Source organism: Emydura macquarii, unplaced genomic scaffold (genome assembly GCF_026122565.2).
Source record: "Emydura macquarii macquarii isolate MOO-44397 ecotype Brisbane River unplaced genomic scaffold, CSIRO-AGI_Emac_v2 contig_3345, whole genome shotgun sequence".
NCBI lineage: Eukaryota > Metazoa > Chordata > Testudines > Chelidae > Emydura > Emydura macquarii.
The window spans coordinates 2,776,842-2,804,596 of NW_027133482.1; the positions used below are offsets into that span (position 1 = coordinate 2,776,842).

General features: G+C 38.1%; 1 protein-coding gene across 7 annotated transcripts in view; it reads left to right on the forward strand.

Annotated features, from left to right (window-relative positions):
• The window catches only part of ATRN (attractin), a 223,408-nt gene that overhangs the window by 59,366 nt on the left and 136,287 nt on the right, over positions 1-27,755 (forward strand). For all 7 annotated transcript variants that reach the window (XM_067533635.1, XM_067533637.1, XM_067533639.1 and 4 more), the window contains exons 3-10: positions 1,353-1,466; positions 13,984-14,112; positions 17,739-17,944; positions 19,108-19,276; positions 20,779-20,869; positions 21,745-21,988; positions 24,602-24,785; positions 26,091-26,245. In XM_067533635.1, the coding sequence (XP_067389736.1) occupies positions 1,353-1,466; positions 13,984-14,112; positions 17,739-17,944; positions 19,108-19,276; positions 20,779-20,869; positions 21,745-21,988; positions 24,602-24,785; positions 26,091-26,245 (1,292 nt within the window). The remainder of the gene's footprint in view (positions 1-1,352; positions 1,467-13,983; positions 14,113-17,738; positions 17,945-19,107; positions 19,277-20,778; positions 20,870-21,744; positions 21,989-24,601; positions 24,786-26,090; positions 26,246-27,755) is intronic.

Sequence of the window (27,755 nt, forward strand, 5' to 3'; positions counted from 1 at the left end):
ATATCAGCAATATTTTCCTATTTACTACTCCTGAAACAATCTGGACTTTCCATCAGCTCCCTAAGCAATATCTGAACATGATGCTCCTATCCAGGGCAATGTTTTGTTTTCTTATCATACAGTAGACAGATTCCTGAAAAGCCTCATACATATTTTCCTCTAATTTAGGAGCCCTCTCTCCCTCTCTCTCTTTGGTCCTCAGTAGAGGATTAGCAGGGTTGATGAGTGTCCCTTCTCTCCCCTCCTTCCCCCCCCCCCCAGCTTTTAGCAGCTTGTTCCCTATACCACCTTCCAGTGAAGATTGCCCTTTTAGTGGCTGTTGCATCAGCTCGAAGGATAGGTGAGATTCATGTCCTCATGGCGGATCCCCCTTATATAGTGTTTCATATGGATAGTGTCACAATCAGGCCTCATCTCAAGTTCCTTCCCAAAATTCTTTGAGTTCCATATGAACTAGTCTGTTCTTCTCCCAGTTCTCTTCCCCAAGCCTCACTCAGCCCCGGGGGGATCTAGGTTTCCTACACTTGATGTAGTAAGGGCACTGCCTTTTCATATTGACAGGACAAAACCATTCAGGAACACACACAGACTGTTTGTGGCCTTTGCTGAAAGAGTTACAGGTCAGGGAGTATTCTCTGAGTATCTTAGTGGGACTCCAATTGTATGAGGACATGTTATGACTTAGATTCACCTGGTCACATTAGGGCTCAGGCAGCCTGTGCTGCTTGTTTCAAAACATCCCTACTTCGGAAATCTGTAGGGCAGCTATACAGAGCTCAGTGCACACCTTTACAAGACACTATTCTTTGCTCCCCCAGTCATTGTTTAAGTATTTTATGCTATTCTGTATAGTTTCTTATACCATGCTCATCCACTCCAAGCAAACAGATTAATGGTCATTAGTCACCAAAAGTGGAATTTATTTAGACAATGACTTGAAGAAAAATAATTGAATACTTACCTTACAGAAACTGTGGTTGTTTGAGATGTGTTGTCCACTAGGATACCATGACCCACACTCCTTTCTGGTTTTTAGAGTTCTCTAAGTACAGGATTCTATACTGGCATAGGAACAGAGGGGATAGCTGGGCCCAGCCTGCCTTTAAAGCCCTTGTGAGGGCGGTGAGGAGAGGATATCCCAGGCACAGACATGTCCCTAGTGGACACTGCTAGCCATAGGGTGCATATGCACCCAAGAATAGAATACAAAAGGACAACACACCTTGAGGAATCACAGTTACTGTAAGGTGAGTCACTTTAAGAGTGAAACTGCATATCAAAGCATCTGTTTGGAGGCGCTGTCAGTTATTGGGTTTTTTGCATGGTTAATTTAGGGTTTGTTTTTTGTTTAGGCCAAACACAATTCTGAGGCTTCGATTCAATCACTTTGCTACAGAATGCAGTTGGGACCATTTGTACGTGTATGACGGAGACTCAGTTTATGCTCCATTAGTGGCAGCTTTTAGGTAAGTCCTACCACACAGTATGAAGCTAATTGTATATTATGCTATTTGTTTTACTTGAATTCTAAATAAAGACGTGGCTTTCCAAGGAAAAAATTTGATCTAAATAACCTAAATGTATAGTGCTCTGTGTGTGTGTGCATACGTGCGTACGTACTGGTGTTACTCCAACCATAGCCAAACAACAGTCAAAAGAGTTAGTATTTTGCTGCTGGATGGATCAGGGGATTTCGCAGTAGTACACTTGAATCCTGTTTGTTTGTTTGTTCCTTAAATATAGAAATTCTGATTTTTTTTTTTTTAAATACCAAAAATGTTTAATTTGAGGTTATTCATTGTGCAAGCTTTATCTAAACTATGGAATGGGCCCTTAACGTACCAGGTTTACATGTGCTAGTGAACCTACTATGTTATAATAGGTTTGGGAATTGCTTGTGTGAAGGAACGGTAGCCATACATCCCTCACAAACAGATCAGTAGCATCCTCACATATTATATAGATTTTTAAAAAAAAACAACCCAAAACTTAAAGCTAGGTACTGCCAGCAATTCTGGAAGAGAGATGATTGTTTACTTCTCATGAAGTCATTTGGATGCCACAGTGTTGGACCTTTTAAAAAAGTGTACAGATAGAATGATAATCTCCTGGAGATGAGAGGGATTTGGCAGTACTGGTGGTAGCCTAAGGTATTATGGCTACTGATGCGAAGAGGTTAATAATTTAAGTGCCAAAGAAAGACCTCAATATGACCTGTAAACCAATATAGTTTAGTCTTGTAGCAATAGATACCACCTTATATTCTCGCCTCCTTCAGTTAAGGTAAAGTAGATTCCAGAATATACATATGAATGATAATACTCGGATTGGATTTGGATCCTTTTTTATGGGCTGTGCTACTGTTTCCAGAATTACCATCATACTTAACTTACATTGGGATCTCACTTCAATTTTCATATAATGTTCCAAAAGTATACTGCATTTGCTCTGGACATGACAGCCTTTCTACTCTATACACATAGAAGAGAACAAGAATGGGATAGAGCCAATGGACAGGGAAAGGAAGGACAAAAAAGGTCTTATTAAAAACAAATTAGCATTTTATTTTTGGTTGTTTTCTACTTTCATTGAAAATTAAATATCAACATTTTGTGATAGCTTAAGGATGCTTCCTGTGAACACCCTACCTGTTTTTTGGGCTCAAAAACAGGAAGCACAATTAGGATGTAATATTATTCTCATTCCTATTTTATATATGGGAAGACTTTTTTGCCTTTTTTAAAAAAAAAATTAAGTGACTTGCTTCACCGTATCAATTTGGGTGCTGTCTGAGGTGGGAAAAAAATTGGCAATCTTGACTCCCAAACGTCAGCTCTCTTCCAGCTGATTTTTAGTAGGTTGCTGAACAGGAGGAATGAGCATGATGAGTGCCTCCAGTTTTGATGTATTTTCCCCAAATCAATTGTTTTTTAAAATGAGGTTATAGATAGTTCATAGCATTAACGTTTGTGATTCATAGTTTAAAATCATGTTGTAAATCACCAGGAAGTCTGTGCCTGCAAATTTGAGCATAATGCAGTGGCACTTCTGAGGTAGAAAAAAGTATATTCAATGATTGTTTAATTGCTGCTTTAGTTGGCAATGAATTGCACTCCTCATGAGTACAGATTTGCTCTCTAAAGAGACTTGATGAAATAGCAGATGCCTCTAGTCCTGATGAAGAGTGAAAAAAGGCATCTGTTCAAAAATTTTCCTTCTAGAACCATAACACAAGAGAACCATTTAAACTTTTAAAGGAACAATGGCCATAATGTCTCACTTACCTTTGCTTGGGTTGAATTTTAATATTTATAATAATAATATAATAATAATAACTTTCCACTTTTCTCTTATTGACTGTGCTGACAGACAACTTGTAGGAATTAAAGGCTGCAGGCTGTATACGTTTAAACCTTGAAAATTTATATTAAATAATGTGTATGCTACCCAAAGCTTGCTCTTGTTGCTTACGTAATGCCTCCAAGATGTAGCCTTTTTTCTGATTCCATATTGCTAAAATGTTTTCAAGCTTTTACCTCTTCCTCTCTTGCCTTCCCGACCCTTCAAAATACTGTTGCTAAAATACTTTTCATGACCTGCCATTCTGAGTATGTTGTTAATTTTGCCCCTCTGCTGGCTCCCTTTTTCTTCCCCACATCAGACAGAAGTTTCTTGTTCAGACCTTTAAGGGGCTTCACAACTTAACCGCCCCACCACTTGCCTGTTCTTGTATCATAAATTCCCCATGGCCTGTACTCCACCAGTGATACTAACCTTCATTGTCTGTTTCTCTCACATTTTTTTACTCTCATGTTGCCCTGTACCTCCTACCTGAGGTAATCTGCAAAACCTATGCACCCTGTCCTTCTCAAGACATGCTTCTACTGTGCCTAGAGTAAATTGCCAATAGATAATGGCTGAGCAGGTGCCAACAAGGATGAACTATTATGCACAAAATGTGAGAGTGATATTATTAGTATTACAATAGCATCCAGGGACCCAGTCACAAGGGGGAATTTGGACACATAGGAAGAGACAGACCTTGTCCTCAAAGAACTTAAACAAAATGAAAATAATGAATGTAAGAAACAAATGTAGGGAGGATGAGGGGTTAGGGATAAGAAAATGGGTCTTATGCAGGTTTCAAGTCACTCAATTTGTGTGACTTGAAACGTGAAAATTGTGTGCACTTTTGGTATGTTAACCACATTTTCCTCTTTGCTCATCGTACCTCCATTTGCTTGTTGCAACCATTTGATGCACCTGTTCTTTAATAAGGTCATAAATTTGGAGCTGTTCTTCTCACAATGTTATTTTAATGCTTACCTCAGTGGGTCCTTGATCTGAATAGAGCTTCAGGATCCTACTATAACATGAGAAGTAAAAGTAGAATAGTGGGTTGCACATTTCCTTTTTTATTCTGTTGTCCATTTGTTATGTTGGGTCATAAGCATTAATTAGAAACCTGTATATTAGAATATCCTGGTATAGACTTTCTGGGTCATATTCAATTGTTCATAGCTGTGTTAGCTAACAGATCCACTTGTATATGCAAATGCAGTTGCTCACTGGTACATTGAAATGTCTAGTTTCATCCAGCATAGAATTGTGCTATCAAAAGTTTAGCTCTGACTTCTTTAACATATGCTGAACATTTTCTTCTTGCTCTTTCTACCCAAAGGTGCAATGCCTAGAAGAATGAGCTTGGGGTCTGTTATTATGCCTTACAATACTCTATAATGAGGGCAAATATCTTTGTCTACATTTTCCAAATGGAATAACTGAAGCACCAAGAAGTTTATTTGTCCAGTGGTTGCTTAAAAATTCACTGCCCGAAATGGGTCTCTTCACTTAGTGTTCAGATACTTCAGTGATGGGTAGCAGTATAAAATCCTAAGAGAATGTCCATGCCTCATTTTGTCCAAGTCTGATATTTTGGATGGAACTGGACAGAAATAAAGTTGAGCTTTCAAAAGGCAGCATTTCTTACTGCAGAGCATTAGTGCATACATCCGTTGAACTCTGTTTATCCAACAAGGGATGTTACTTATTTGCTGGAGAAGATATGTCTGAACAAAAGCTTTTTACAATGGTTTCCCTCAAAGTTCTAGAGTATGTATTGCAGGGAAAACCCAGAATTCGCAATGGGAGTGATCTAGATTGCTCAGAATGTCTTCATTTCTCGTTTCCAGTGTCCTGAAAGCTCTCCAAGAAAGAGACAAGACCTTCTATTCACATCTATGCTCCCTATATGTTTTTATATAAACCTTGATTGGAAGTAAATCTAATGGACTCCTCCATTTGAGAGGCATAGGTTCATAATTTTAATTCCAGAAGAGACCACTGGACCATCTAGTCTGACCTCCTGCATGCCACAGGACTTACATTAATTAATTCTGGCTTAAAGTCCAACAGTGGTGATTGAATTAGAGCATATCCTTGAGAAAAACATCACATCTTAATTAAAAAGTATCTTGTGATGGAAAATCCAACACTACCCACGACAGGTTGTCACAATGTTAATTATCCTTAAAAATGCATGCCTTATTCCTAAACTGAGTATGCTTAGTTTCAATTTATACTTATTGGATCTTGTTATATCTTGGTCTGCTAGATTGAAGAGCCCTCTATTATCAAATATTTGTTCCTCATGTAGATACTTATAAACTGTGATCAAGTCACCCTTTAACTTTCTCTTTGATAAACTGAATAGATTGAGCTCCGTGAGTCTTTCACGATCAGGTATGTTTTCCAATCTTGTAATCATTCTTTTGGTTCTTTGAACCCTCTCCAATTTATATTTCTTTCTTGAATTGTGTGCCAGAATTTTGCACAATATTCCAGTACCAGTCTCACTGGTGCCAAGCACAGAGGTAAAATAACCTCTGTACTCCTGTTTGGTATTTCCCCTGGTTATACTTCACACAATCCCATCAGCCTTTTAAGCCACAGCATTACACTGGGAGCTCATGTTCAGCTGAAGATCTACCATGACTCCACAGATCTTTTCTGAGTCACTACTTCCCAGGATGAGTACCTCATCCTGTAAGTTTGTTGTACATTCTTTGTTCCTTGATGTATGGCGTAACATCTCGCCATGTTGCAACACACATTGTTTTTTTGTGCTCCACTTACTAAACAGTATACATATCTCTGTAGTGGCCTGTCCTCTACGTGATTTACCCTCTTCCCAAGGTGTTTCATCTTCAAACATTCAGTGGTGATTTTGTTTTCTTTAAGGTTATTGATAAAAACATTAAATGGCACAGAGCCAAGAACCAGTCTGCGTGATACCTCACTAGACATACTCACTGAGTAATCATTCCTTGTTTACAATTAAGTTTTGAGAGCTATCAGTTAGCCAGTTTTTAATCCATTTAATGTATGCCAAGTTGACTTTGTATCATTTTAATTTCTTAATCAAAATGTCATGTGGTACCTAGTCAAAGCCTTTCAGAAGCTAAAGTACCACTGTGAGCTGCATTAACCAAACTTGTAATCTCAACAAAAAAGTGGATCGAGTTAGATATGGTGTATTTAAATAGCATCTATTTTAGAGCATAAAAATAGGCCCACAAAGTTTGAGTGAAGTGGATCTGTGCTTACAGCTGAAGAGGTTTTAAGAGTAAAAAGTGGCCCTGGTCTTTTTAAATTAAGGACTCTGAACTGAAAATTGCCACTTGATAGACTGAAGAAGAATATTTATTTATTTTTGTCAGGAGCTTATGTCTTTGGTGCCAGATATTTTATTGATAGCGATAGAATTCATGCTGAAAAATAAGGTTTGGCACTATAAGAGTTAACACGCTTAAGAGGGGGCATCTATCCATGAATAACTACTTTAAACCACTGGAAATATTTTAATAAGTTGCCACTGTGGTGGTAAAACAAGGCATTTGTTGTTGTTACACTTGTTCCTGAAACAGTTGGTTTCACTTGACATACTGTAATGAATTATGGGCTTTACAGTAATAGGTCTAACGTGGCATGAATTCATTATTAAGCTTAAAACCTTGTATGTTCATGGAACACATTTATTAAAATAAGATTGATACTATTTTTAGCACAGTATAGAAGAAGGACGATATAGCCCAGATATTAAAGTGATGATCGAGCAAAGAGGACCATTTGACCAAGCCCCTGTGCCTACCTGGAGCCTCATTAACTTCCAAGGGACTCTGCATAGGTGCAAGTGTCCACCTTCATTGCTCTCAATGTAGGGTCAGGGCTGTAATGATTGCAAGAAGGACATGAGCTGGCACTGTTGACAACCCTCATGATTTTTTGCAAGTGTCATGATATCTGGTGTTTTTCTTAAAGGTCCAGTTCCTGGAATCATGAGAATCTCAGCTTTCATTTACAAAGAAAAATAAGTTTCTAGCCGAGCTTGTGGGGTTTCTATTTTGTGTCTGACTCAGGATTTTTGAACTATTGAGGGTGGCAATAGTGAGACTGTTCTATGTTAAACTACACTAAAATAATGCTCCCTTGCATACATGGTTGTAAAGGGAGCCCAAGTATTACTTTATAGTTAAGTATGTTATAAAAAAAAATTTACAATATATTTCAGTGCATTGAGGAGCAAATGTATTGGTAGCCTTTCTACCACTGTTTTGCGTCACTTTCTTTTCCATTTGTCCTTTGTATCTTTTTTTCCCTCCCTTCACAGTTCTCAAGTTCTTTGTTGGCCATTCCACTCTCTTTTTTGTGCTTGCGGCGCTTATTAGACTTTTGATCTCTGATATGCTGACTGGTAATGTCTCAAGAATACGATTCTTGTATATGCACAGTGCTGCCAACATACTGTAGGGAGCAAACACCACACAAGAAAGCGAATTGTTAAAAATGAAGTCTGCAGGGGAAAGAATCTAATAGAGCAGGGGAAACAGGGCTCCTGGATTCTGTTCTTGGCTTTGCCATTGACTCTGCCACTCAGAAAATTGCTGCATTAGTTTCCGCACCCATAAAATAGGGAAATTTTACTTACTTTACCTGGATGTTGAGGCTGACTATTGTGAAGTGCTCTGAGAGGACCTAGGGATGCACCTCTGAAACAGGCTAGTATAGAGCAGAGTAAGGGCTTCAGGAGATTCCGGACCAGATTAAAGAACCTTTGTTAAAGGTTGCTGTGTTTTGAATTCTCCCCATTACATTGCTGAATGATTCTGATGAAATTCAATAAAGACAAGTGCAAAATTTTTCACTTAAGAAGGAAAAATCAAATGTACAACTACAAAATGGGGAACAACTGTCTAGGTGGTAGTACTGCTGAAAAGGATCTAGGAGTTATAGTGGACGACAAACTGAATGAGTCATCAATGTGATGCAGCTGCAAAAAAGGCTAATATTATTTTCGGGTGTGTTAACAGGAGTGTTGTATGTCAGGTAAAGGAGGTAAATACCCTACCCTCATTGGCACTGGTTAGGCCTCAGCTGGAGTCATGTGTTCAGTTCTGGGCACCACAATTTAGGAAACGTGAGGTCAAAGTGGAAAGAGTCCAGAGGAGAGCAACAAAAATGAGGTCAGGTTTTTAAACCTTTTATATGAGGAAAGGGTGAAAAAACTGGGTATGTTTAGTCTGGAGAAAAGCAGACTGAGGGGCAACCTGATACCAGTTTTCCAAAATGGTCAGGTCTGTTACGAAAAGCACAGTGATCAACTGTTCTCCATGTCCCCTGAAGGTAGGACAAGAAGTAATGAGCCTAATCTGCAGCAGGGGAGATTTAGGTTAGATATTAGGAAACATTTTCTAATTTTAAGGGTAGATAAACTCTGGAATAGGCTTCCAAGGGAGGTTGTGGAGTTCCCATCATTGGAGGTTTTTATGAACAAGTTAGACAAACTCTTGTCAGGGATGGTCCAGGTTTACTTGGTCCTGCCACAGCGTAGGGGGCTGGACTTGACTTCCCAAGGTCCCTTCCAGCTCTTCATTTTTATGATTCTTTGATTGTCCTTGTGACAGCTGACTCAGGATATTAGTTTTATATTTGGGCTTACTGTACAGTGATACTAAACACGGTTTAACTTAATCCCAGTTGGCCTGCCTTTTAAGGCAGCTATATTGTCAAATATTCACTACATGTTTTCAAGACTTCGTATTTGTATATGGAGGCGTGATGAAAGCGTTTGCCATATGTTTTGGTTCACCGGTTTGATGCCATCCTGCAAATAGAAGTGTGAAAATCACAGTGTCATCCACCGTTCTTTCAGAGAGTTGTCAAAAGGGAATGTTGCCTAATCCAACATATATGGAATCTTAAGAAATTAGTTCATGCAGTACCATCAAACATATACATTCATCCTGATCTTTCTCAAGTTTCTCTCTCATCTGGAATAATTTACTCTTACCATCTTCACATATGTAGTCACTAGAGTTGTCTGGCTCATTTTCCCCACCCCCAGTTTTGTAACAGTTAAATTGGAGGTCTGAATGGGAAATACATGTTTGTAAAACCGTCTAGAGGATTTTGGTACTAAACAGTGACTTGATTACATCAGGGCTCACAAAGTGTGACAAGCACATGTGGAAAGGCCAATGGGCCATTTACCATTCAAAGAAAATGGAGAGAAATAGATTGAAAGAAGGGAAAAGCAGCAGGAGACAGAAATGAAAAGTCATAGGCATATATCTTAACTCTTGCCACATAAGTCCTGAATACCACCTGCTCTAAAACAAGATGAGTACCTGTCACTTTTCAGCCATTTTTAAAATAGTTATTTCCTTAAATTTATATCTGTTTTTATTCCTTTTATTTCTCATTCTTCTCTTCCATGTTTCTCCTCTGGCATTACTGTACTCCTTTCTGTTGCCTGTATTTTCATCCTGATATTGCTGACCACAAGTCCTTCCATCTCTGGATTGGTTATGCTTTAATACTAATAGTACATGGTGGATGATAAGAGAGACAGACAAAGGTGTGATCTCCCTCTGGTCCATCAGTTGTACTTCTGCCCTCGCTGAATTACATTGAGACGACTATTTTCATATGACCGGGACATGATGTTCCCGTATTCATTTTACACAAAAGAAAACTGTACTGATCAAGCAACAAAGAAAAACTTTATTAGACTTTTCATCTTCGACATGTTGGAAGTTAGTATCTCAAGGGAGATCATCTTCAGATCAGCAGTCTAAAATTTCAGAATGAAACAAGCTTCTCTTTTGCATGAATAAACTATGCAAAAAGAGAATTAATTGGATGCAATGGATTAAAATTTCCAGGATCAGGGATTAAAAAAAAAAAATTCATCTGGCTTCCTTATAAAAAATGTTTAACAAAGTCATGTTTGTAAACATGCTGGAGTGGAAATTGTCTAGCCAAACTATCAGATGAGGTTGCAGAATTTTGTGGAATGTCATTGAAATGAAGCTGGTAACATATAATCTACTGACTTTGGTAAGATGCAGGCCACATGCCGGCCTCTACCAAGTAGTATTTTGGGACAATTTAGCTGTACTACCCTGGCCAAAATGTGTCTTTGTAACATGCATGATGCAAACTATTGCATCTTCTTGGTATCATATTGAAGTGTCAAAACTTAGTGAAAACTTCTGATAATAGGCAGGAGGGGTCTGTAGTATTCCCAGCTGTGAGAGCAGGCAATTGTATAATAGCACAACTAAAATGGAAGTACTTATGTGCGGACTGAGATTTTAAAGCAATCAGGACATTTGACAGCGGCTAGCAGGTCCGATCAGTAAAAGTTTCACTGCATATTGCTTTCCTGAGCTGAAAAACTCATCAGGGAGCACCCTATTTATCTAACCTTGTGAATTAGTCTTCAGTTTAATTTGTTTTATTTTGTATTCTGAAAGAGAATATTAAAATGCATATTTTTAATTTATGAAAATGTCACATTTTCAGCATTGCTTTTTAGTTAGTCCTGCCCTTGTATGAAGCCAAGCTCGTTTACATATCTCTGTAGAATCAACTTCTTTACATGAGTGCTGCAGGATGCCAGATTTTTACATAGTGCATGCCTGCATATAGAACTAACTGTTGCATCTAAAGTTTCCTTAGAATCAATTCTCTCTGCCAGTCAAGGTTTTGGGGGAAGATTTGACTCTTCTATTTTTAATTTAAATTGGGTATAGCTACTGTTAAAATATTCCTGATGGAAAATAGGATAGAAGCTGGGGGAGGGGGAGAGGTGACTATATTCTCATTGTTAAATTTAAACTAATTTGACTCGACTCTTGTCAATTATCAAAGATTTTTAGCAAACCCAATAATGGGTTAGTATAGACTATAGGTAGACTAAAACATTTCAGTCCTTAGGAGACTAAATTGTGTGCCAGAGGCAGAAAACTGTGGAGACTGAGGTCCTTTCAATGGCAGTGAATTGATTAGGTTGGATATACCCAGATGATCTCAGCAAGTGACCTAGAACCCAGGTTTCAGAGGAAGACAAAATACCCCACCGTCCTTGGCAATCTGATCTGGGGTAAAATTCTTTCACAACCCCAAATCTGTTGGTCAGTTTGACCCTAAGCCTATGAGTAGAACACATCAGCATGGTATCTAAGACAGGGTTCGCTGTACCGTCTCAGAGCACTGATGATGCACCCCATCTCTCACTGTGGCTTATCAATGATATTTTAGTGGGAGGGGAGAAAGCCCTGAAGCATGAGATTTGATTATGCATAATGATACGGACTTCATTTGTAAAGCACTTTTGAGAACTACTTATGAAAAGAGCTTTAATAAGGGTTAGGTAACATTAAAGCCATTGTTTTAAGACAGAGCTACAAGCGTTACGAGCATGCTGAGAGCAATACAGGGAAGCCTGTTATCCCCATGGCCCATAAAGACAGAGGATGAGAAGGGGAATTAATATATTCGGATTCCAAGGCCAGAAGGGACCACTATGATCATGCTGTCTGACACCCTGTCCTACTCCATCCTGTGCACATGGTGTAGAATATCTCCCAAAACTTGATTAAAGCTATCTTTTAAAAAGAGATCTAATCTCTTTTAAAGATTCCAGGCAATGGTTCCCTCCACTGCTTCTTCAAGTTACGGTACCTGTGTGTATTCCACTCAAAGTGTGCATGTGCTCTGTGCATCTGAGACTGGAAGATTTTTCATTAGCAGTGTCCAGGGTCCATACCTGCGCCTTTCCACCACCTCATGCTCCAAACAAAGCGCATAAGGAGTGCATGAACTGATTGCCATTCCAGTTTCTTTCTACCACCGTTAATCGTAACTTGTCAGTGTCCTAGCTTCGTTAGTATTCCTGTTACAAAATCCATTTTTCTTGACACATGACGACCCTTTTCCATGTAATAATGAGAAAATGGTTGGACACAGTTGTAATATACTAGCCAGCGCATTTCTGGGCATGCCTTTGTCGCGTGTCACCTGCCCCTGGTCATCCTGGTTAGTGACTAGCATGACACTTGCCTTGGGGAATCCCACATCTGCTCTAAATGCAGATCTGCCCCTCTTTTCCCCTCCAAACCCATCAATCCTGAAGATTCTGGCTCAGGAGATTCCTGATGGAATGGACAATGGGACTCCAGTTCAAGCCTGGGTCATAACATCTGCTGCAGGCACCCAAAAGTGCCCCTTTGAACCTGGTTTTCTCCAGCTCTGGAACCATAGAGGAAAGAGCTAAGGTTTCTAGCAAACAGATATCTTTTCCATGTGTAGAATGCAACATAGTGATCAAGTCACCTCTCCTCCTTCTCTTCAATAAGACAAATAAATTGAGCTCCTTTACTCTTTCATCAAAAGGCTTATTTTGCAGCCCGTGGATCATTTTTGTGGCCCTCCTTGGAAATACTGAAGAGTTCAGCGTTCTTCCTGAAGTATGTACAGTAGAACTGGAAACAGCTTTCCAGTAGCTATTTCATCAATGTTGTGCCTACAAAGGCAAGATCATTTCCCTATTTCCACTTAATTTCCCCCTTTTTATACATCCAAGGATCACATTATAACCCTTTTTTGCCACACTGTTGCACTGAGAGTTCATCAAGAGGTTATTTATAATGGTCCCATAGTCCTCTGAGTCACTGCTTTCCAAAACAGTCTCCCATCCTATAGGTGTAACCTTCATTCTTTGTTTCCAGCATTAGTCTACATTAAAATACATTTTGTTGGATTCTAACCATTTAACAAGACAATTCAGATTACTCTGTAACTGTAACCTGTCCTCTTTATTTACTATTCCACCGATTTTTGTCATCTGCAAACTTTACCTGCAAAGATTTTATCATCGTTTAGGTATTCAATAAAAATGTTAAATAGTTTTGTACCAAGAACTGATCCCTGTCTGAGCCTGCTAGAAATCCCCCACTCATTGATACATTCCCGTTAACACCCACATATTGAGAACTGTCAGTGAAGTAGTTTTTAACCCTTTTAATTGTGTGTCCTGTTAATTCTATGTAATGTACCAAAGGGGTAGCTGTGTTAGTCTGTATGCAGCAAAAACGTATGTAGCACCTTAAAGACTAACACATTTTTGTTAGCACTTGCCCTCCCCATTGTTATGTTTCTTACCCTTGGATGTATCTATATACCTCCTATCTGTGATTTCCATTTCATGCATCCGATGAAGTGGGTTGCAGCCCATGAAAGCTTATGCCCACAGAAATTTGTTAGTCTTTAAGGTGCTACAGGACTCACTATGTAATGTAGATTTTTTAAATCAAAATGTCATGGTGAGACTACATCAATTGCTTTGGAGAAAGCCAAGGTTATTTAAGAAGTTGAAGGCTTTATTATTTTTTCCCCATCTCAAGATGTTTTTAAGGAGTTTCTTCAACAAAACATTAAATCTGATAATATTTCTCTATGAAACTCTTTGGTTACTATTGTAAATACGTTATACTTCAAAGTGATAAAATTTTAAAAATCATCTGGCTTGTATCTTGAATTTCATTTTTTACACGTAGTTGACACACGTGGATAGTGGAATTACTCTAATTGTTATGCTCCCATGACTGAATATTTAACTGCATTGTCTTTCTTTTTCAGTGGTCTTATCGTTCCTGAGAGGGATGGCAATGAAACAATACCAGAAGTTGTAGCCACTTCTGGCTATGTCCTACTGCATTTCTTTAGTGATGCTGCCTATAATTTGACAGGGTTTAACATCACCTATAAGTAAGTAATACTTCTTCCAGATGGTTTTGAGGAAATTTAAATGTTGCATATTGAGAGAGCGGTCTAAAGACAAATGCACTCCTACAGTGGATCAGGAGAAGTATTTCCAGTTGGGATAGAAAGTATCAATTCCACCGTACAAGGCACTGGCAAGACCTCATTTGGACAACTGTGTACAATTCTGGTCACAATGTTCAAGAAAGATGAATTCAAACTGGAACAAGTGCAGAGAAGGACTATTAGGATGATATGGAGAACCAGTCTTATGGGAGAAGATTAAAAGAGCTTGGTTTAATTAACATATCAAAACAAAGGCTGAGAGGGGCTATGATTGTTCTCTATAAATATATAAGGGGTGGTGGGGGGTGTAACACAAGGGTGGAAAAGAGCCATTTAAGCCTGAAAGACCATGTTGGCACAAGAACAAATGGGGATAAACTGGGTCAGGAATAAATTTATGCTGGAAATTAGAAGATTTCTAACCATATGAGAAGTGAGGTTCTGGAACAGCTTTCTAACAAGTGTAGCAGGAGTAACAAACCTAACTAGTTTTAAGACAAAGCTTGATAAGTTTGTGAATGGGAAGACATGATAGCATTGCCTGAGACATCAGGGATCTGGACTCGATTACCCAGGAGGTCCTTTCCTGTCCTGTGTATCACTTCTTTTTCTATTTCCTCTTGGTACTTGCAGCTGCCATTGAAACAAACAGCCTTCAACTGGAAGTTAATTTAAGTTTTAATCCTTCATTACCTTTTCTAAAAAGGTAAATATACTTATATGAACTTTTTGTAATGGGTGGTTTAACACATAGAGTTAATATACAGATTATTTGGAAGGCCAAGATACAAGCTAATCACATAATTTGTGTAATGTGTCTGATACTTTGTCACTAGCATTAATCTCAGATATGGATTGTAAATTTGGCTAAATGCAACATGAGTAATAGTGACTTTTTGAAGCAAATTTTTGATTTGTGTGACCACATGCAATTGATAGAATTGGTCCCTTTTATGCATATGGCCTTTTGCCTTTTTTCTTTATCCTCCCCGCATTCCTGCGCGCACACAAGAATTTCCCTTAGGACACTGGACTAAACCTATTGTAAAGAGAACTGTGTAGGGGCATCTCTACAAAGTTTCAGACCATCTTGGTTTATGTTGGTTACTGGACTGCCTTAGCAGAGCTACCCCTGACAGGAACTAATGACTATGAAGAAACTTCCTTGCTTTTCCTATTTATAACCTTAAGAATCATTAGTCATTAGTTCTCTGTAAACAATTGCTATGGTATACTGTATGCCCAGTGTTGGTTTTTTAAAATATTTTTAGGCTATTCCCTAATGGGCTAATTATTTTCAGGATGGTCACTTTTTGAGACATAATTAGAAGATGCCAGCATCCATATGCTAGTAGATATACTCGTAGGCATTGGACATTTAATTGAATTTCTTACTTTTGTGGGCAGAACAGTCTCTGAATTTTATTGCAGTATCGATTTTGTATTGAGTGGGATTTGTTTTACTGTGCGTGTGAATTGGTGTTCATGTGCTCGAGTTTTTAGCTCTGAGTAACTTTTAATGTTGGTTGGTTGAAGAAATTCAGTTAAAAAATGACTGCCTACAGCACCCACAGGAGTAGGTTAAGCATCCCTGGGTGTTAAAAGTGGATCATCCTGTAAAATGCATGTGACATGTGCACCAACTACCTATATTGTGCTGTTTTAAATAGGGAAAAAAGTCAGAAGGGAGTGTATGGAGTGCTGCTTACTCAGGGAGATACATTATAGCTACAGTCAAGCTATCTGTGTCTTCCCAGGGCTTCCTTTGACTTCTTACATTTTGTCTGGTAGAGAGCCCTTGGCTTAAATATGTTGACCAAGATTTTCAAAACTGGCTGCCTAAAAGTTAGGCACTTAATCCATATTTAGGAACCTAAAAAAGAGGTCTGATTTTTTTCAAAAGTTGCTGAACATCCAACAGCTTTTGTTGACTGCAGTGGGAGGTGAGGGTACTCAGCACTTTCAAAAATCATGCCAAAACTTATTTAGCAGCCTTACTTTAGGCATCTAATTTTAAAAATCTTGGTCACTCTGATACCAAAACCCATGATACCATCTACTGGCAGCTGCCAGTACTAATTTTTAGCAATGACCTAACAAGAAGAGCTAAAGAGAAGTGTGAATGAAGAAAGCAGGCTATGGCAAAAACACGCAACCGTGTCTGCTTGAGGTGCAGACGCATCTGTGGATCCCTCATGAATTTACATGTGTGTAAGATGCACTGAAACAAACTGACTCTCGTACATCGACTACAGTGGGAGACTCCAACATAGCAATGCAATTAATAAATTCGCTTACGACTAACCTACCTTCCCTTAAAAGAAGGCGGATATGAACTTGCTACATTGAACTGTATTTTGAAATTTCCCTTAATTCTACATGTTTTATCTCAGTTCAGAAAATTTTCTTTTAAAAAATAATTGGGTTTTGATTTTTGCTTTTGTTCTGTGAGTTTTGCGTGATAGACTTCCTTCTAATGTGTCCTCATCAGAAGGGATGGAAGGAGTTTGTTGTTTTTAAAATTATGTTGTATTATAGCCAGCTCAGGGTATTGTTGCTGGAGCTTGAATTCAAAGTCAAGCTTTGAAATTCATTCTGACCTTACTATAATAGAGAGTGAAATCCTTTTATTTCATGTAGTTTTGGTGCAGTTGGTTTAATCTGTTACCAAACAATTTTGGTTTTGGATAGTGATCCCAATCTTGTTGTTGAATGCAAGGGGCAGTGGTTAATTAAACATCAGCTAACCATGAATTGATAAAGAATAAGGCCCCCTGAATTTGAATCTTTTACAGAGATATTGCTTGAAAATATTGCAGGACTAATTTTGCCCTTGTTAATTCCAGTTGAGTACTATGTGCAGCATGATCCAAAGTGATGTGTGTGGCTGGGTTATTGATATGCAACCTGCAGTGCCTTTGTTAAGTGAGTCCCAGAATAAAGTGTAATTGGGACTAGTGCTGATGTATAGATCACACTATTGTTACCACAAAGTCCACATGCGAGCTAATGAAGTACTTCATTGTAATGGTGTTGAGATTATTTCTTTTCATTATAAATAAACTGGCATGTATATTGATTGTTTTAGAAAGATTGTTGCTGTAGATTTAACTTATTAAACGAGTCAGTTTTTTAAATTTGTGGGCCATCAAATCAACAAAACTTTTTTTCAAAAGTGGTGCAAATCCAAAAAAGCGTAACTTGTCTGTCACATACATGTACATTATTTTGGAACTCTAAGCAAAATACCACTTGTTCTGCTGAGCATTGAGAATTTAGTGAATCACTAGTGTTTCCTCATCAGCTCACCTAAATTGGGACTCAGCCTGTACATCAGTTATAGGAATCAGACTTAAGATGATTACTTAAAGTATTAGCTAGGCCAAAAGCAGGTATAGATCCACAACTTCCAATTCTAGATGAATGAATCTCCTCCTAGATCTGAGGAACAGACATTTATACCTTTGTATTAACATTGTTCAGCACCTCTTATCTTTGTGTAATAAGAGGCATGACTTGGTAGTCAATTGAACTGCTGACAAACATTATTTCCCCCATATTTGCAGTTTCGATATGTGTCCCAATAATTGTTCTGGACGAGGCGAGTGCAAACTCAGTAATGGCAGTAACACTATTAAATGTGAGTGTTCTGAACACTGGAAAGGAGAGGCTTGTGATATTCCTTATTGCACAGATGATTGCGGATATCCTGAGAGAGGTCAGTGCAACTTGAATGGGACCAAAGGATGCGCATGCTATTCAGACTGGCAAGGTGAGTGCATTGATGACCAGGGAGAGGTTTTTTTGATAAGTGGGGGATGCTTTTCCCTGTATGACTTTTGCAGTTAAATCAAGATTGCTTGCTAGGAAACTCAAGAGATTGTGGTTCCTGGCAGACATTCTGATTCTACTTTACTTGCAGCTGTGCCTTTCTCACATACATCAGAGCATTGGTTCCGCTTTTCTGGTACGTTAGCATGCGTCTCTTTAAAAAAGTAAAATAAAATAAATCTGCTACTGTGCTTGTCTGTGTGAGCAAGTGAGTGCGGCTCTTAGAAGACATGTAAGGATGTATGCCTGTATCTGAAGGCAAAGTTGAGCCTTCATGTAGGATTTAACTTGTCTCAAAAATAAATGAGATGTTTTGCGTCTAATTCTGTTCAGGTGCTGCCACATTGAAGTGGCACTGTGCTCCAGTTTTAATTTAAAAATCCTATAATTTCACCTCTTGCAACGTTCAGTTTCTCACATAAAATTGATTTTCTTTGCATAAGTATATTTAAAGTGCTAAAAATTAGTCAGTCACACACAAAAAAAAATCCCCAAATATTTTAAGTAAATGTGTATAGTACTGAAATATAGCCATCTCTAGAGGTTAAGCACAACAGCTGTTTGACAACACATAGCAACGCAGCATATTAATGTAGAAAAGGAATTGTGAATTGTATATTAGTAGAAACTTGGAAGGAATTTAGGTAAGTAAAATTAAATTATCCATATTCAGCGCACCAGGGTTTTCCAAATTTACCAGAGCATCAAAGATAATAGTTCTACTCTTGGGGAAAAATCCATGCAATGTTTAATGGCCACAGGGATTAGGACCCTAGTATTGTGGCTCATCCAAAATACAGCATGTTTTATACACAGTGCCTATAAATACTGTGGTAGAGAACTGGTTGGGTACTGACAAAGAGGGAAGATTTCTCTTTACTGAATTCTCAGCTTCAGGAATGTTAGTGGTGTTTTTGACGTCTCCCATACAAGTATTGGGCTTAAGTTGTGAAATCTGAAGAAAAATTGCAAGCCAGTATGGCACAGCTACAAGCAGCATCCTTCCTATCCTCCACTGAAGCTTTATTTTATCTATAAATGATCACTTAAATGTACGTTTGTAACAATGTTTCTCAACATTTTAAATTTATTTCTCATTAAAAGGTCCTGGCTGTGCAGTCCCTGTACCAGCTAATCAGTCATTTTGGACTCGTGAGGAATACTCTAATCTGAAGCTTCCCAGAGCGTCTCACAAAGCTGTAGTCATTGGCAATGTAATGTGGGTTGTTGGAGGCTACACGTTCAATTATTCTGATTCCTGTATGGTTTTAGCGTGAGTAAACCCAAATACCTTGATATCACTTTAATTTTTCCAATTACAAGATATTCATGGATGTCAGGAAATAATTTTAGAAAATATCACCCTGAAAACTGCCCGGACCTGAGTCCTACCCAAAGGTTGGATCTGTAAACATAAGTTTATTAATGTTTAATGGGAGATAGCAGGGGAGCTGATTTTGGAAAAACTACATACAGAGTCCTGAGGTTCAATAAGTTCTCAGTAATTGCTGACTTACTCCATCTTTCCTGCAACACTGTGTTACTGTTATTATTCTCTGTATTCTTCCATAAGCCCTACAAGTTCTTTCTTGTCTCCCCTCAGTGAGACTGAGTCTACGTCTGCATCTTCTCAGAGGGCATCTGAATTAATCATTCTTATAGAACAGTTTCTGCTGTTTAACTTGTATGACTTCAGGCTGTGGCTGCTTAATGAAAGTTTGACTATTGAAACGGATATTTGAACTTAAAAACAGAGGAAGCATATCCTGGTGGATAGGGCATCAGGCTCGGATTTGTCTTTGCTGGACCTATTCTTGGCAGCAGGCCAGTTGAAAACAGCCACTTATTCACTGTATGACTTTGAGCAAGTCACTTAAACACTCAGTGCCCTCATCTGTAAAATGAGGATGACACCGACTGTTGTGAAGTTGATTGTTACATCATTTACACAATTATCATGAAGTGCATGCTAATATTCACTGTGGAAAGCTTTTAAACTACCTCATTACAAACCAGCAGGTACTGGCATAGGGCCAAATTCTGCCCTAAAATACATACCTGCAGTTTCTATCGCTTCAGTGAGAGTCATGTATTCAGAACTTGGGACAGTGTTTGGTCCATGAGTAGCAATTTCTCTAACCTAGACTTGAAGGTTATTTTGAAAATTCAGATTTCATTGCAAGGTAGTCCTTGCTCATCCCACTAAACACACTAAACACACGCTGATAGACTTCATTAAAGATTTATCTTAAAGCTGATTTTACTTTACGTAACTGTAAGTATGGCAAGTACTGCTGCTTCCTTAGCTGAAAAGCCACTGAACTTTTTTTCTGATGGGGAACTTTCTCAGAGTTTAGAGGGTATTTTTATGATTGAATGATGAAAGTGTAATTAAAAAATATACCATGCTATGAATACTGACAATTTCCTACGGGGATGTTGGAATTTACCCTGAGCTATTGTAGAACCTATTTTTGGCCCCCCTTTGGGCAGATCCTCATTTGGTGTAAATTATCATAGCTCTGTTGTGAATGTTGTCACTTTTGGTTTTGCATAGGGAAGTGCAACACTAAGTATGGTAAAGAAACAAAAATATATTTGTTTAAAGTATACCGTTTAGATTTGACTTTGATCTATAAATGATTTTATGTAATATTTGTAACAATGTGTCTTCACACTTTTTATTAATATATCTTAACAAATCCTGGGAAGGACAGGTAATTTTGTTCTGAGTATAAATTACACAGAAAAATACCTCAAATTCTCATTATACAGGTATGACCTGGTTTCAGAGGAGTGGCTTCCACTGAACAGCACTGTGAACTCTGTAGAGATGAGATACGGTCATTCATTGGCATTGCATGAGGTAGATGCATTTATTAGTGCTAATTAAACCCTTGATTTCAGTTTTTTAATTTCTGTGTATATAATGCCTTGGGAGAAGCATTGCTTATCTAGCAGAGTAGCAAGGGCAGCCCAGGGGAGAAAAGAAAAGAAAAGGTTCATGTTTCAGGTAGTCCTACCAGACAATTAAATTTAGTGGCATATATATTGTGTTGGAATTTTTTTTTTAATACAAATACACAAAGAATACGACTGGATGTGTCATTTGTAAATTAGCATAATTTCAGACTTCATCTATCATGAGATCCTAACTGCTTAAATAATTTGAGGCTTTTCACTCGCTTAGTAGTCATAGACTTTTTAAATAACATACTTTTCATTTTAATTTTTCTTTTGAGGTCATGAGGATAGCATGGGTTTTTCTTTTTTCTTCTCCAAGTATGTTATGCATCAGAAAACATAATTTGAATAAGGCTAGGAAGAGATGGACAGATATTGCCCTAGATTTGCATTGGTCTTGTTAAATACTACCATAACTCCTTAACAGTTAACAATAAAAAGATACATTTACTGTAGTTGATTTTCCAGAGTGAGGCTGAGGAGGATTGAAATAGTTTATTTACCTTCTATTAAGAATGAAAAATAATGAGAAATAATATCTCTTAATTTTGATTTAACATAAGTGAAATGGTTTATTCTACCATGCATGCTTAGGAGATCTTTTTTCATTTAATTTTCCATAAGCAGCAGTTACTAGTGTAAATCTTCTATATATTGCACAATATATGGTAGTTTGTTGGGGAATTATGAACCATAGCAGTTTATTTCTTTTGTATGTGTAGTGTGTTAATGGCTGAAAAGTGTGACCATTCCTTTTTTAAACCAACTTTTTTCCAGAATAAAATCTATATGTATGGAGGAAAAATAGATGCAACAGGGAATGTGACCAATCAACTATGGGTATTCGATATACGCAATGAGTCATGGGTTCAAGTGACACCAAAAGCCAAGGAGCAGTATGCAGTTGTTGGCCACTCAGCACACATTGTCACTCTGGAAGATGGCACTGCTGTTATGCTCATTATCTTTGGGCACTGCCCTCTATATGGGTATATCAGCAATGTGCAGGAATATAACCTTGGTAGGTGCAGTCTTACCACTTGCTTGTATTTAATGTTCACTTTGAAAACTATTCACCAGATCCATGAATATATTCAGTATATTGAACTTATTTAAAGTCTGGTTCCTTCTTTTTTTCGACTGTATATTTTTTTTAGAACTTTATTCTAATGTCTTGTACAAAAAGCTTAAATATCTCTACAGTGACTGGAAAGCCACATGACCTTTAAGGCTATCCAATGTATGTGACCGAACTGCTAAGAATTATGGGGCAAGGCTAACTGATTATGAAGTAACCTTCAGTTTTGTTGAAAGCATTCTAAAAACGTAGAAATGTAATGAATATACCAGGAATGCCACTCTTGCAGGGCTTAGGAGCTTTGCAGAAGTGGAGAGCCTTTTTGGACTGTGGGAAGTGTTGGACAGGCATGTACCATTATGAAAATGACATTTATAACAGAGAATAGCTGATTAATTGTTCTGTTTCCCACTATGCTTCCAGAATGAGACATCAAACTCTCCATTGTTTTTTCTTGAAATTTAGAAAGCTACAAAATGTATCAGTTTTCATTATGCATGATATATTGAGTCAGATTCATTATAAAATGAATTTAAAACAAATCTGTTCTTTACTTACAAGTGGGATGCCTTTCTTCTTGTCTATATATTACTGCATTCAGTACCTAGAATCCAGATAAAACATTATGTAGTGTCATCTGCTTATGTGACCGATTCACATTTCATGTATTGTATTTCACACATGTGCACACCTTCACCAAAAGCCATTCGTATCTCAGAAGTTCATCAGCTTTTAGAGACACTGAAATACAAAAGTTAGACTGTAAGCTCTCCCAGATGGGTTGCTGTCTTGCTTTATTTATATACAGTGTCCAAGACAGTGAGACCCTGATCTCAATTGGTGCCTGTAAGTATTAGCATAATATAAACAGCAAATTATATTTTTTGCGGCATATTGTTGTTTTATGCATGATATTCATATGTATTAGCTCTTACAGTTCATTTTTATAAATACATTTTTTACTTTCTGAATTCATTGCAGCTTTATCTTGATTTTAAGACAGTGGTATTCAACATTTGGTTGGGGCTGAATTTTGTAGTCAGTCACTGCCTCATTCTTTAGAGATTTAAAGGAGTAGTAGTAATGTCACTGTTCTGGAATTTGACTTTTGATTTGCCTGGAGACCTTTTGTTTAATCTAGGCAGTGCCATTTGGCAACATGCTGGGATGTAGAAGAGTTCCAGAGGGGTAGCACTTTACAGAACTCTCGTTGTTTATGCTGGGATGTAGTTACTGTATCTGAAATAGATGGTAACAGGAATTTGTGACTTTGTTAAGGAAGTGAACAAAAGGAAACACATTTTCTAGACTGCCATGTTGAATGATGGCATCAGAGGCTATGGGGAACATGGATGCCAAAATCTCCCTCATGGGTCATTCAGACTGTTGTTTGTATTACCTTGGCAAAAATTCTATACAACTGATTGTTGCCTGGTATTAAAACTAATAGGAGGTATTTCTCCCTCTGTGCCACCCTCTCCTTTAAATAAAAACAGCCCAAAACTTCTTTCGGTAGCTAGGGAATACACAGTCTCCTGATATATGAACATCTCAACAACTGTGTCCCAATTTATTGTCAAACCAGAGGCAATTATTCTGATAGAGACAAACCAAGAGACAGTCTTGGTTCTTTATGGGAGTCTCCTTTATTCTCAGTTGTATATTTCTTGCATGGAAAAATGCTTTTAGGGAGATAGACTTGTATTTAGAGTTAGAATCTGCTACTTTAGAAAATTATGATATGGGAACTCGGAAATGATTTACTTTTCTTTCTAGTTCTTAATTACAACCACGTGCATACATTTCCAAAGGCTACAATGTTCATTTCCTTTTATCATTGGGAAGGAGGTCTTTGCATATCTGTTAAACCCTGAGGTTACTTTGTTTTTTCCATACTTGCCTTTCTTGAGAAATCTGCATAGGATTTCATTCAGAGCATCTCAGCATATGCCAGTGAGTTTGGCTTCTACACTTTCTTGCCTTAAATCTATAGAATGTTCAGTATGGGTACTTTTGGATACCGTGGAGTTGTAGGATTGGAAAGGGCCTTGTGAGGTCGTCCAGTCCAGTCCCCTGCACTCATGCCAGGACCAAGCATTATCTAGACCATACTTGACAGGTGTTTGTCTAACCTGCTCTTAAAAATCTCCATGATGGAGATTCCACAACAATAAATCAAGTCGCTTTACTGGTGGTTTGATGTCACTGAAATGTGACAGATAATTTCAATACTTTGTATTTCTCAGTCACTTGGCTTGTCTTTGAAGTTTAATGAATGACTGTTGGAGGAGCTGCTTATGTTCTCATTAAAAGAATCTGACAGCACAATCCCTCTTGGCAGCTGAGTTTACCCACTGAGTAGGTACTTTTTTTTCCTTTGAGGAGAAACTCAGGCTACCTCCTAAACAGACACTGAGAGGCTATAGATATGGAGTAAGTGGTGCTAATGGTTTTGAGTTAAGGGAGAGTCTGTTTCCTAGCTAAATTGGTTGACCTGTTTTCAATGCAGATAAATTAAATGTCTTTTGTCACATATGATTTTCTTTCTCTTCTTAGCAACTAACACATGGAATATTTTACAAACAAGTGGAGCTTTGGTGCAGGGAGGTTATGGTCACAGCAGTGTTTATGATGCAAGCACCAAATCAGTCTATATTCATGGAGGTTACAAAGCATTCAGTGCCAACAAGTATAGACTAGCAGATGACTTATACAAATATGAAGTTGATAGGCGCATGTGGTAAGTATCTTTTCACCTTGTGACTTCATTTGGAGGTAGTGTATTGAGTATTGGCTGTTTGTAGAATGATAAAATATTACCTGGTTATTTAAACCAAAGGTAGGATACTACTGTTTTCTGTGACTTGGGTTTCAGGTTGTGAGCCCACTCCTTTTTGCCCAACTAACATTAGAAGTTTAGGCTTCCCCTTCCTTCTCAGGACAGGTGGTACGTCCCATAAGATCTACACTGCCTTCTGGCAGCCCATTTCTTCTTAGCACTTCCCTCTCCTTCAAGGTGAATGGTGTTCTAAAAGCCCCTTCCCCCCCACTTTTGGCTGGCTGCTTAATAGGCTTTTGTATTCCGGCCTCTCTCCGGGAACAAAGCAGTGCTCAGGAGATTCTTCCATGCAGGAAGCACCACAGCACTCAGCTCTCCACTTCAAATCAGGGCAGGTCATTGGACCGCTTTGTTGAGAGCTTTGTTGCAGAAATGTGACTTATAGGTAGGGAAAATCTTTCCCTCCACATGAACTACATTCGTAGTGTTGATGTCCAGCCAGCTACACCAACTTTGCTGGTTCTAGTGGCATGAACCCACACAGCCAGGAAACTGATATTCAGTCAGCTATGCAGTCTGTTCCAAACCTTTTAAGGTCTTACACTCTCAAAACAATGGGTAAATCATAGAAGTGGGTGCTCTGCTTAGCTCTCAGTACTGTTAATTATGCTGATTTGATGCAAGGTCATTGGCTAACATAATTAATGCCGTCTGTGATTTAATCATGGATGAAGCATCCAGTTTTGCATGTATTAATCTGCAGGCTGTATTGTGAGTTTAGAAGTTTCAGTCGAGATATTTGGCCTAGGTTGAGGGAGGGATAGCGTCCAATTTAAATGACGACTCTTTTGGATTGTCTTAGGGTTTTGTACTCACCAGGACAACCATGAAATTCTCCCAGGTAGTTTCTGGTTCAAAATCTGTTGCTGGCCATTCACTATTCCTTGTTTTTGGTGAAAACTGGAGGTGGCAGAAGGGTGTATTACATCCTTGTTCAGGACATGATGCTTCAGTGGAATGCCACTGAATGAATTTGGTCCAAGAATCAGGGAGCAGTTGAGAAGGGGAAATCAAATTTATAAGAGAGAAGGAGCAGACTGGAAAGAAAAGGCCATCACATATCAATTAGAAAAATAATTAAATGGATTGCCACCACAAATCTCTCTCCAAAGTGGATTTGGAAATCACTTTCTTTGTCAGGTGGCTATCAGTTTATTTAAAAAAAAAAAAAAAAAAAAATGTTTATATATGTTTTCATTTCTGAAGGACAATTCTTAAAGACAGTAGATTTTTCCGGTATTTGCACACTGCTGTGATAATGAGTGGAACCATGCTGGTGTTTGGAGGAAATACACACAATGATACATCAATGAGCCATGGTGCTAAGTGCTTTTCTTCAGATTTTATGGCTTATGATATTGGTAAGTTTCCACACACAAACTTTTCCATGGAGATGCAAACAGAAAACTGTCTTTAAAAAGACTAATTTACATATTTTGTATATGATATCAAATTCTATTGTAGGAATGCTGCAGGAGAATGCATAAGCAACTTGGTTTACTACACGTTTCAAAACAAATGAACTGGATACTAATAGTGCAATGACTTTGTAGGCAAATACAGCAATAGTTACATAGTCAACAGTAGCTCACACACAGCCTTGCTTATTAAAAACCCATTTTTGAGTAGGAGATATGTGATTCGGAATAAGATTTTTGTTCACTCATTTTGGAAAGTATTTTGGGATGTTTAGCTTGGGTAAACAACACATAGTAGCATAAGGAATGTAGTTTTAACATCTCATCCAGGGACTAATCTGGCATTTCAGAGACTCTCTATTTGTGATGTAACAGAAACGTAGCATGTCATGACAGATACAAACATTGGATGCTGGTAGAGCTTTGTACATAGTCAGCATTCTCTAATTAGCTGAACTGGGAGCAGGGTCTCCTGAGTATAAATCATCACAACAAGGTAAACCTAGATTGATTAATGTGTACGCTTCATGAATGCAAATGTCTCAGCAAGTGCTATTGAATAACCAGGCCAAATGACTGTGTTTTATTTCAAAGGATTAGACATTGGTGATTTTGTGAAGCCAGAAGAGGGCAGCATTTATTTGCAAATACATAGTTTCTGGATTATGTTAAATAAAAATGAGAGGCGAAATTATTTCAAAAGAGAAAGTACATGCATATCCAGAGAATTGTAATTTGAGGAGAAAGCACCATTCAGAATTCAAATAGCTGTATCTAAGTGTATATCTACACTGCAATTAAAAACCCACAGCTGGCCCATGCCAACAGACTTGGGCTCGGGGGATCAGGGCAAGGGGCTCTTTAAATGTGTTGTAGACATTCGGGCTTGGTCTGGATCCTGGGCTCTAGGACTCTGCAGGGTGAGAGTTCCAGAGCTTTGGCTGCAGCCCAAGCCCAAACGTCTGCATCGCAGTTAAACAGCCTGTTAGCTTGAGGCCCAAGAACCTCAGTCAGCTGGCATAGGCCAGCTGTGGGTTTTTAATTGCAGTGTAGACGTACCCTTAGGTATTAGATACAGCAAAAGATAGATCTCACCTACTGAAATTCCCTGAAATAAGAATCCCTTACTGATTCCCTGCAGTGTTCATATTCTGAGTTCTGATTTCTTAGTTAAAAAACTTGCTTAAATTATCATTTTAAAAGATCACCAATAAAAATCATTCACAGTATGGCCATGAATATAATGACTCTACCCCCCAAGGGAGAAAAAAATAAATCTCTAATGTTTGCCCAGTCAAACTTGTTATGATCCCACTTACAGAGTAAAGCTGTATGGTTTTGACAGCACATATATATTCCATTTGGATAATCGATACATTGTAAGTCTAAAGTTGGATGGAGAGGATTGTTAGAAATTTCTAAACCATTAGTTTGTTCCACTATTTGATCTTCT